Source organism: Oncorhynchus masou, chromosome 3, assembly GCF_036934945.1.
Source record: "Oncorhynchus masou masou isolate Uvic2021 chromosome 3, UVic_Omas_1.1, whole genome shotgun sequence".
Classification (NCBI taxonomy): domain Eukaryota; kingdom Metazoa; phylum Chordata; class Actinopteri; order Salmoniformes; family Salmonidae; genus Oncorhynchus; species Oncorhynchus masou.
The window spans coordinates 48,303,310-48,315,805 of record NC_088214.1 but is presented as its reverse complement, the minus strand read 5'-3'; the positions used below and the strand labels follow the sequence as shown (position 1 = coordinate 48,315,805).

General features: G+C 42.4%; 1 protein-coding gene across 1 annotated transcript; it reads left to right on the top strand.

Moving 5' to 3' along the window:
- Positions 1 to 224: 224 nt before the first annotated feature.
- Positions 225 to 10,299, top strand: dusp28 (dual specificity phosphatase 28). The gene is made up of 2 exons (XM_064928561.1): positions 225 to 584; positions 10,183 to 10,299. Exons 1-2 carry the CDS (start codon positions 225 to 227, stop codon positions 10,297 to 10,299), a joined length of 477 nt encoding a protein of 158 aa, XP_064784633.1.
- The last annotated feature ends 2,197 nt before the right edge of the window (positions 10,300 to 12,496 follow it).

Genomic DNA, 12,496 nt, shown 5'->3' with positions numbered 1-12,496 from the left:
CAGTGTGTAGGCTACTGTTATTTATTTGTGTGTGTAGTGTGAGAATGTCACTGTAAAGTGTTTGTGAGAAAGATACAAGTCAAAAGTGTTGTACACAAGTGCATGTATGTACGTGAAATAGGAGAAAGGAAAGTTGACATTGGTGCGAGTGAGTGTGTGAGTGCAGCGCAGGCTTAGTTAGCAAAGGTCGACGTGTCACCAGGGTCAAAGGTCATCCGTCGAAGATGCTCCAGCCGCAGCTCCAGCTGTGCAAGGTCACCAACGCGCTTTTCATCAGCAACGCACGCTCGGCCTGCACTGACGACCTCATCCAGCAGGAGGCAGTGACGCTGTGCATCAACGTGTCCAAGCAGCAGCCCTTCCCCGAGTCGTCACGCATCGCTGTGCTGCGTGTGCCTGTCTACGACGACCCCACTGAGGACCTGTACCGCTACTTCGATAGCTGTGCAGACGCTATCCGGGACGAGGCATCCAAGGGAGGCCACACCGTCGTCTATTGCAAGAACGGCCGCAGCCGCTCGGCCACCATCTGCGTGGCGTACCTCATGAAGTACCGCAAGCTCTCATTGGCTGAGGCGTTTACGGTAGGTGACAAAAAAAGGGAGGGAGGAGTGGATGAGAGTGATGGGTTAAAGATGGATTTTGGTCTAATTGTCATTTGAATGTAATTGTGCTTCTTTCCAGGGCTAGATGGTTACTAGCTCTGTCAATTCACAAAGTGAATCCTCAAAATCCTCATTGACAATAACTGGGACTTTTCCATTGACCTCCTGAATAGACTGAATTTAAATTGAATTCACCCAAACTCAGCCTCTAATGCAAAGTAGAATAATCAACTGATTATCTGTCTATCTTTGTTTTTCTGGTTGTAAAAGTATGAGTGCATCTCACACTCAAAGGCCTCAGCATTCTTCAGTTCACCTGGCACCTAGCTGAACTCTGCTAGGTGAACCGAACCGAAGTGTGCTGGCATGTTCCTCTAAAAGACTTTCACATGAACAACGAGAAAAAAAGGGTCAATGGTACTGTTTGTCCTTTTTGAGATGCCGTAGCCAGTATACGCTTCCTCAATATAGTCAGAATTCATTTATAAGATAACTCAAGAAAAGTGACATACATTTTTTAAGTTTTTGCTGAGGAGATCTTAGTTGCGCAATTTTAAATGTTTGGTGCAATATTTGTCAATGAAAAATGTGCATGAAAATAAGTCGTCTCTCATTGAATGACAACAAATAATTTATTGAAGAATCCCTACTGTTGACCAATCACAGATGAAGGGGCATAGACTTCGGCTACAGACTTTGGCTTGTCCAGAGAAAAAAATGTGTGCCCAAACAGCTGAAAAAACCCTTGACCTAAGTCCAAAACGAACAATATACACTACCGGTCAAAAGTTTGGACATACCTACTCATTCCAAGGTATTTTCTTTATTTTTACAATTTCCTAAATTGTAAAATAATAGTAAAGACATCAAATCTATAAAATAACACATATGGAATCATGTAGTAGTTGATGACAGCTTTGCACACTCTTGGCATTCTCTCAACCAGCTTCATGAGGTAGTCACCTGGAATGCATTTCAATTAACAGGTGTGCCTTGTTAATACAAGTTAATTTGTGGAATTTCTTTCCTTAATGCATTTGAGCACATCAGTTGTGTTATGACAAGGTAGGGATGGTATGCAGAACACTTTAATAATGTCTACACGTCTTGCATTACCCATCTCATATGTATATACTGTATCCTATACAGTAGGTATATTATTCTACGACATTGCTCGTCCATATATTTGTATATTCTTAATTCCATTCCTTTACTAGATTTGTGTGTATTGGGTATATGTTGTGTAATTATTAGATATTACTTGTCAGACATTACTGCACTGTCGAAGCTAGAAGCACAAGCATTTCGCTACACTGGCAATAACATCTGCTAAACACGTGTATGTGACCAATAAAATTTGATTTGACTTGATTACAGACAGGGTTGGGGAGTAACAGATTACATCTAAAATATTGTAATCAGATTACAGATACTTTTGAAAAACTAGATGATTACTTCAAGTATTACTTTTCAATTCAGAAAGGATGTTTGCAAAAAAAAAATCTTTGACAGATCTCTGTTTTCTCAATGACATTCAAATCAGCATTTAAAAAAAGGCCCAAGTTTAAGTTTGTTCCACTTGAGCGAGTCTGACCACAAGTCAGACACCACTATGATGACACACCAAATGGGTTTTATGGATTGTGGAAAAAGAGCAGGAATAGGTTTTTGTAGGCTACAGTCCAAGCTATGTCTTGTCAAGTGAGGTCTACGGCAATACGGATATCACAAATTATTCAAATCTACATAGCGCATTGATGTGAATCACACTGCTGCCTTCTCATTTAGCTATTTGCGCATTATGGATTGTGGTTGTTGTGGATAGCTGTTCATAAATCTAAATGTGTATTTGAACCCAATAATGGTTGAATTCAAGAAGTGTTAACTGCCTATCAATCATTGCTTTTTAAAATCAGTGGACAGCCGGTGAAAAATGCGCTCTTGCAACGGATCCCAGTCAATGGAATAAAAGTGGGGCTTTTATTGCTCACTCTAATTCCTGCTGATAAAAACAATCCATAGGCCTCATGGACACATGCTCAAACTCACACACTTTTGATAGACTTAAAGGGGCAATCTGTAGTTGCTACATCCATTTTTGGATTTATGTAGAAAATAGTGAAAATATATAGAGAAAAATATATATATTTACAGTACCGGTCAAAAGGTTTGGACACACCTACTCATTCAAAGGTTTTTCTTTATTTTTACTATTTTCTACATTGTAGAATAATAGTGAAGACATCAACACTTTGAAATAATCCATATGGAATCATGTAGTAACCAACAAAGTGTTAAACAAATCGAAATATATATATTTTTATATTCTTCAAAGTAGACACCCTTTTCCTTGATGACATCTTTGCACACTCTTAGCATTCTCTGAACCAGCTTCACCTGGAATGCTTTTCCAACCGTCTTGAAGGAGTTCCCACATATGCTGAGCACTTGTTGGCTGCTTTTCCTTCACTCTGCAGTTCAACTCATTCCAAACCATCTCATACTCATTCAAGGGTTTTTCTTTATTTTTACTATTTTCTACATTGTATAATAATAGTGAAGACATCAAAACTATGAAATAACACATATGGAATCATGTAGTAACCAAAAAAGTGTTACACATACCAAAATATATTTTATATTGGAGATTCTTCAAAGCAGCCACCCTTATCCTTGATGTCAACTTTGCACACTCTTGGCATTCTCTCAACCAGCTCCATGAGGAATGCTTTTCCAACAGTCTTGAAGGAGTTCCCACATATGCTGAGCACTTGTTGGCTGCTTTTCCTTCACTCTGCAGTTCAACTCATCCCAAACCATCTCAGTTGGGTTGAGGTCGGGTGATTGTGGAGGCCAGGTCATCTGATGCAGCACTCCATCACTCCCCTCCTTGATCAGATAGGCCTTACACAGCCTGGAGGTGATGTAATAATGAAACCGCCGACTCAAGTCTTGACTGTTGGGTCGAGAGCCTACCCTTTACAGACCATGCTGTTGCTTAAATACCTGATACCAAGATTGCTCAGTCATAGCTGGTTCAACCCCCCCATATAGATTGGGGGCACCATAAGCCACTTTGGGTTCATCCTCTGGTCATCTGCCTCTGGTGTTGTCTCCCAGATGCCAGGATAATCAGGAATACTGAGGCCTTTGTTCTGTTCAAAAATCAAATCAAATCAAATGTATTTGTCACATACACATGGTTAGCAGATGTTAATGCGAGTGTAGCGAAATGCTTGTGCTTCTGGTTCCGACAATGCGGTAATAACCAACAAGTAATCTAACAATTCCACATCTACTGTCATATACACAAGTGTAAGGGGATAAAGAATATGTACATAAAGATATATGAATGAGTGATGGTACAGAGCAGCATAGGCAAGCTACAGTAGATGCTATTGAGTACAGTATATACATATGAGATGAGTATGTAAACAAAGTGGCATAGTTAAAGTGGCTAGTGATACATGTATTACATAAAGATGCAGTAGATGATATAGAGTACAGTATATACGTATACATATGAGATGAATAATGTAGGGTATGTAAACATTATATTAGGTAGCACTCCAGGCTCTCTCAATGACACCTACCACATCCGATCTATGGAATGCCAGCTGTAGATTTTTTATCACCAAGCCATCACTGAATCAGTTGACAGCCCAAGTTCCATTAAAAACTCAGTTAACTCAGAGAGAGTCCTAAGAACCTTACTCTATTAAATAAAACAACAATTTGGTGAATAAATATAACAATCTTGGGATTAAAAAAGAAATAAAAACAATATAGGACAAAACACACATCACAAGAGAGACAATTCACTCCTTCATTTTTCACTCAATACAAATCACTCATGGTATGTAAACTTCAATCCCAAAAACCTCAAGATGGGTAATTCCCCATTTTGACACATGACTCACCATAGTGACTGTAAAAACAACACTATTGGTTAAGAAATAAAACAAAACAATTTAAAATAACAAAATATAATTAGAATAATTAGAATGAGAGTGAGAGACAGCAGTGACTGGGTAATTTTATCCTGTATGTCACCTCATTGACCCTTGTACGGAACCACAACATGGGGGCTCAGTTTCTTGCAGGGCAGGCGGAGTGGGAGGTTCCTGTTAGAGAGTCAGACGTGATCCCCAGGATGGAACACAGGGGCCTCAATGTGGTGACGGTCTGCCTGTTCCTTCTGACTTCTGGCTGGAGTCTCATCTACCGCAGGGTCCGTGGTCTGGCCCGGGGTCCACGGGGCCAGGGCCGGCTGGAAACCCAAAACTCACTGGAAGGGGGTCAACCCAGTGGAGTGATGTAGAGAGTTCTGGGTGTACTCTGCCCAAGGAAGGAAACGTGCACACTCACCCTGCCAGTCCAGACAGTGACTCCTCAGGAACCTCTCTAGCTCCTGATTCATCCTCTCCACCTGCCCGTTAGACTGAGGCTGATACCCAGATGTGAGGCTAACTGTGACCCTGAGCTTCTCCAAGAAAGCCCTCCATACTCGGGATGTGGATTGGGGGCCATGGTCCGAGACGATGTCCTCCGAAGGCCATAATGCCAGAATACCTACTGGAAGAGTGCCTCAGCGGCCTGGAGAGCAGTTGGAAGACCATGAAGAGAGATGAAAAGACATGACTTTGAAAATCTATCCACTACCACCAGAATGGTGTTGAAACCATCAGAAGGGGGAAGATCAGTAACAAAGTCATTGGATAGATGAGACCAAGGTCGCTGAAGCACAGGAAGCAGCAGGAGGTTCCCTGCTGGAGCATTCCGGGCGGGACTTGGTTTGATCACACACGGAACAGGAGTTGACATACCGTGTAACATCCTGCACCAAGGTGGGCCACCAGTATTTCTCAGTGAGAATGAATGATGTGAGAAATACTTGATGTCCAGCGATGACAGCTGCAGGTCCAGTTTGGTGAGGAACCGTACCCCACAGAGCTGCTCGATGGCGGATGGCACCAGGGGGAGAGGGTACCAATACTTTGTGGTGATGCCATTGAGTCCATGGTAATCGATACAAGGGCGTAATCCTCCCTCCTTCTTGGCCGTGAAGAAGAATCTAGCCGACGCAGGGGACGTGGACCAGCGGATGAAACCCTGTTGAGGATCTCTTGAATGTAGTCCTCCATGGCCTGCGTCTCAACCACCTACAGAGGGTAGATGCATCTGCGTGAAGGTCTAGCCCCGGAAAACAGGTCAATGGCACAGTCCCAGGGGCGATGAGGAGGGAGACAGATAGCGCAGATCTTGGAGAATACCTCCCTTAGATCCTGATATTCCTCCAGGATGTTGGGCTGGAGGGCAACCACAGGACTCTCAACCAACGTGGAACCACAGGGAAGCAGGTCCTCCGGCATTCAGGTCTATAATTCTCATCCTCAACCATGAGATGGTAGGGTTATGGCGCTGAAGCCAAAGTAGGATTGTGAACTGGTGCACTGGTGATGAAGGGGATGTTTTCCTGGTGATTGGGCTCCATGGTGAGGGTGAATGGTTAGGTGATGTGTGTGATGGTTCCGGATCCTGGAGGCCGACAGTCGAGACCTTGAACCGGAAAAGGAGAGGAGAGCGGGTAGGTAGTTATATTGAGAGAGGAGGCAAGGGTCTGATCCATAAAGTTCCCCGCAGCGCCAAAATCCACTAAAGCTGTAGACACAGTCAGCCAGAGTGATGGGTACTAAAAAGAGTCTAACAGGAAGAGCAGTAGATGGAATACTTACTCCTGATCCAGGTGATGTAACATCACGTGACCCTCCCCCTGCCCTAGTGGGTCCCGGATTCTGAAGTAACGGATACTGCTGGCGCTTGTGCCCTCCCTGGCCACAGTACAGACAGAGCCCCAGCTGTATCCATCTGCGTTGTTCCACTGCAGGAAGACGTGTGACCCCTACCTCCATGGGTTCAGGCTCTGATCCCGAACACTTTCCGAAAGAGGGAGAGAAGCGATGAAGATGTCGACGCTCCCGGAGGAGGTTATCCAGACGGATGGTCATCGCAATGAGTGCGTCCAGGGTGAGGTTGTCATCTCGGCAGGCCAGTTCCGTCTGGACGTCCTCGCGCAGACCTCTTCTAAATAACATGCTGAGCACCAGCTCATTCCAGCCACTGGAAGCTGCTACCATCCAGAAGGTAAGCGCATACTCAGTAGCTGTCTGATTCCCCTGCTGGAGCTGAAGCAGACGCTCACATCCCGCGGGTGATCAAAAATACATTTAAACAGAGCCATGAACCCCTCACAAGACTCAGGCTCTCCCCCAGACGGCCATAGACAATTCCAATGCCCGCCCAGTCAGCAGAGAAATAGCCGTGGCAACCTTAGACCTTTCGGTGTTGGGGACTCCCATCTGATGTGCAAAATAGAGGGAGCACTGGAGGAGGAAGCCAGGGCATTTGGATGATGTCCTGTCAGATTTCTCCGGGAGGGATAGACGGGCATTGCTGACCTGAGCGGGTTGCTGGATGGGCTGGTGTGCTGACTCATTGGGTAGACTGTCTCTAGAATATTCTTTGCTGTTGAGACGTTGTAGACTACGGGGAACATCTTCCATGGCCATCCCCAGTTGAGCCAGCTGATCATGGTGTTGACGAAGAAGGTAACCTAGTTCATCAATCGTCTGTCCTGCTGCTTCCATATTTTGAGTTGGTATTCTGTAATGATGGGGCGGTGAGTCGGAAGCATGTTGCAGATTAAATGTTTTACTAAAACAACAAAATCACAAACACGACACTAACATAAGGCAGAACGCTGATACACAAGAACAGCACCAACTGGTGAGTGAACATGGTAGAGTGACATATAAAGAGGAGGAGATGATGAAGGTAATGGAGTTCAGGTGTGAATCATAATGATTAACAAGTATGCGTAATGATGAGTCCCGGGTGTGCGTAATGATGAATCCCAGGACCGGTGGCAATGTCGTAGGCCGGAGGGGAGGAGCAGGAGCAGACGTGATACATAAAGAAAAACTTGGACCCATAATTTGATTCAAGGAATAGAAAAATAAACTAGAGACATGGTCCGAATGACATATAGAACAATTAATTATAAACTCCTTCGTAATTATCATCAGTACAAATGACCTTAAATTCATCATCCAACATCTTTTGGCTTTCCAGTGAGGATGATCAAACCACACGAGAAAGTCAGGACAGAGGTCATTCAAACCCTTTAAATAAGTGTTTCTTACTACATTAGACTAATTCATGAAAAACAATAAAACATTTCATACATTTTGTATCCCAGGTTTACAATAAGTTTACAGTACATTTCTTATCAAAAGAATTCACATGCGGTCAATTAAAACTCTAAAAAAAACTTCAGGAAATTCCATTTGTCTGCCCTTTTAAGATACCTTGGCACTATCCCATATTTATAACTAGTAAGTTGTGTGCCTGCTGGTGTGTGTGTGGTAAAACATATGGCAAAAAAATGGCCAGGCCTTATTTAATTTGGTAATTTACAGCCTAATCCAGATACCCTTATACTAACGACACTGCAGAATTTAACTCACTGCTCTCTCCCAAAAACCATAGCCTTGGGAAAAGTTTCAAAAAGATAGTGACTGCCCCCATTTTCCTGGAAAAAAGTGTCAATTTATTTAGCATAAGGAATCAGGGATATTTGATCCCAGGTATCTATTAAAAAGTTGTTTGAGACGTTGGTCTCATACTGTCAGGGATCTCGTCATCCTCTTCTGAGGAGGAGTAGCGAGAAGGATCGGAGAACCAAAACGCAGCGTGGTAAGTGTCCATAATTTAATGAAGCAAAATGAACACTGAACAAAACCAATAAACAACAAACAAACAAACAGTCCCATAAGGTGAATGACAAACACTAAACAGGAAATAAACACCCACCAAACCCAGGTGGGAAAAGGCTATCCAAGAATGATTCTCAATCAGAGACAACTAACGACACCTGCCTCTGATTGAGAACCATACTAGGCCGAACACAAAAACCAACGTAGAAAAACAAACATAGACTGCCCACCCCAACTCACGCCCTGACCATACTAAAACAAAGACAAAACAAAGGAACTAAGGTCAGAACATGACACCTACGTCTCCCTTAACATAAAGACTGTAATCTCTATGAACCATTATTGATCTAACTGAGGCCATACACCGCTATGTACCATTTCTCTGTCCTGCTGCTTTCAAGAGGATTTGTTGCTGCTCTTTTGAAAAGATGCTACGGCTTGTATCGCAGCATCCCCCCCAAATGCAGCAGGCGCAGTAGTCTCCATTACCACTCTACTCATTATTTAACCCTGTACCTTGTTTTACTAAAATATCGCATCATTAGAGTGCTATCAAAAAACTCACAAATAACATATTACCATTCACATATTGTCAACGGTCATTAAGTGTACATCAACACTCTTTAATGTTTTTGTTCACTGTCATACATCGGTTTAGAAGATAAAAGAAACCAAACCATGATTATTCTCTCCTTACTAGAAGACAATGCACCAAATGTATAAGGCAAAAACACATTTCGGTGGGCACAGCCTCTTACCACCCAAAACTTCGATCCATTGCTGTTGAAGCCTTGTTTTATCATGATCATGGTCACAGCTCTATTGCAATTGCATACCCGCTATTATCAGCATTCATTAGATTTAGGCAACTGTCTCTCCCGAGTAGGCTACAAGTAAGAAAACAAACACTTGCAATTGTTTACAAGCATGATTCAGTGATTCAAATACGACTCCATTCTCACAAGGTTATTCCCGCAGACCATTTAGGCCACACAACGTATTACATTGAAATCACCTCGCTATTAAATTAGCCTTTCAATTATCGTCAAAACAAACATAACGTCTGTTCACAGGGAGGCCACTTTAATATGTTATCTCTTATCCACTGTCCTTGATTCTCACGAGGATTATTCAACCCCAAAATCTGCTAAGGAGCAAAGATGATCTTGATCCAACTCTCATAATACTTTTATATAATATAATATATATATATTTAATATAATACTTTTCTTGCCTCACACCAAAGCTAACTGGCAAAGGTTGGCTATCTTGCTAGCTAACGCTACTTCCAGACACAAACAAGAGAATGCGTGTTCACTCTCCGTTCTCCTCATCTAGCAGAGCTGGCTAGTCTTTTTTCATGTCTTTGCTATTTTTCATTGATGTCTTCACTATTATTTCACATTGCAGAAAATAGTAAAGATAAAGAAAAATCCTTGAATGAGTAGGTGTGTCCAAACTTTTGACTGATACTGTATGCACAAACTCTTCCGAACTGTTTCAGCTGGGAAGCATGCAGAAGCCTCTAGTTTCCTGTCCTCATCTCCTGTCTTTCATCTTCAATGATCTCTTAATGAACCACAGCCGAGTAAAAGCTATATCAGGGATGCCTACCAAGACTTTGCTTGCTTGAAATACCTGCCCAGTCCTTTAATGTCATTGCATCAGGAGGAGAGGAAGTCATATTAGAGTATTGAGATGCACCCAATGTGTTGCGTGATTCGGGTACAGTGTGTGTGTACCAGGGCTGATCAGGTAACTGATTACCGTTATACACTCCTTTTCTTCACCTTCTTCTCCAGAAAGTGAGGACTTCACGCTCAGTGGTGGACCCCAACTCGGGATTCTGGGCCCAGCTGGAAAGATATGAGCAAGAGCTGAGAAAGAGGCGGGGGGAGGTGGACAACGCCCCAACCTAATGTGGTGCCAAATTCCTCGCCCTCTAGGACCCTGCAGCTCTCCACCGTAAACCGACCATCCTGAAACTCTTTGGGCCAGTTTCCCGGACACAGATTAAGCCTAATCCTAGATTACAAACCATGGTCAATGGAACATCTCCATTTTAAATTCAGGTCTAGGTTTAATGATACATGAGTTTTACCGAGCATTTCTAAAGGACATCTGTGTCTGGGAAACTAGCATTGTATCTAAAGAGGTGGACCAGCCTCCGGTCTAGAGGAGCCCCCACCTCTGGAGTTGGTAGCAGTTGCCCCTATAATCGCTGGGCCAGGGTCCGATATTTTCCATCCTCCTAATGGTTAAGGTTATGATTTTGGGTTGGGTAATCTGATCCTAGATCTGTGGTAGGCTAGGGGCTACTTCTACATCGAGCTCCACCCTGTGGGACCCTGGCCCCCTCTACCCCTTAGAGAAACAAAGAGAAGTGTTACTTTTTACCCTCAAAATGACGCTCCATTTGTTCATTACAAAGCCAATGCATTACAAAGCCACATGCTTTGTAATGCATTCTAGATACATTACAAGTATGAATTTATATAACTTCTTATAAGAAGCCATATGGAGTCCTTTTATCAAAAATATGTCTATGTCTATGTATTATTAATATATGTGTAGCCTTTAGGCATTTAAAAAGCTGAAAGGAGCAATGCACTGCTATGAATGCTTATAGCAAGTCATATAATGGAAAAAAGGTATTATAATGCACAAGTGGGTGATAATAGACAATGTAAGTGCCATCATAATGCATTATGTACAGTTGGTTCATAAATCAACCCAATCTCTTAAATTATATGTCACAATAATGTATATTTCCATGGGGTTGCATAGAGAGTGTTACTCTGGCTCTATAGTCATTGACAGCACTTATGTACCCTTGTACAAACACTGAAGAGGCTGTTGCAGTGCCACCTTTAACCTCTAGAGGGAAGTATTACAATGGAATAGAGTCAAAAACATGACAAACCAGATGGGAGACCACAGACGTTTTGCGTTGAAATCTCTCCTCTGCACATTAAATATTTATCTGAGCAATACTGAATCTTAACTCTGCAGGGATTTAACGAGTCTCAGCCATTAAACGTTCGTTATAGCAGCTAATGTAGAGCAGGTGCAATGACCTGTGTTCAGGGAATACAACACGTTACAATAGAGGGCTGCTATTGACTAGATAGAGCATCAAATCAATAGAGGGCTGCTATTGACTAGATAGAGCATCAAATCAATAGAGGGCTGCTATTGACTAGATAGAGCATCAAATCAATAGAGGGCTGCTATTGACTAGATAGAGCATCAAATCAATAGAGGGCTGCTATTGACTAGATAGAGCATCAAATCAATAGAGGGCTGCTATTGACTAGATAGAGCATCAAATCAATAGAGGGCTGCTATTGACTAGATAGAGCATCAAATCAATAGAGGGCTGCTATTGACTAGATAAAGCATCAAATCAATAGAGGGCTGCTATTGACTAGATAGAGCATCAAATCAATAGAGGGCTGCTATTGACTAGATAAAGCATCAAATCAATAGAGGGCTGCTATTGACTAGATAGAGCATCAAATCAATAGAGGGCTGCTATTGACTAGATAAAGCATCAAATCAATAGAGGGCTGCTATTGACTAGATAGAGCATCAAATCAATAGAGGGCTGCTATTGACTAGATAAAGCATCAAATCAATAGAGGGCTGCTATTGACTAGATAGAGCATCAAATCAATAGAGGGCTGCTATTGACTAGATAGAGCATCAAATCAATAGAGGGCTGCTATTGACTAGATAGAGCATCAAATCAATAGAGGGCTGCTATTGACTAGATAAAGCATCAAATCAATAGAGGGCTGCTATTGACTAGATAAAGCATCAAATCAATAGAGGGCTGCTATTGACTAGATAGAGCATCAAATCAATAGAGGGCTGCTATTGACTAGATAGAGCATCAAATCAATAGAGGGCTGCTATTGACTAGATAGAGCATCAAATCAATAGAGGGCTGCTATTGACTAGATAGAGCATCAAATCAATAGAGGGCTGCTATTGACTAGATAGAGCATCAAATCAATAGAGGGCTGCTATTGACTAGATAGAGCATCAAATCAATAGAGGGCTGCTATTGACTAGATAGAGCATCAAATCAATAGAGGGCTGCTATTGACTAGA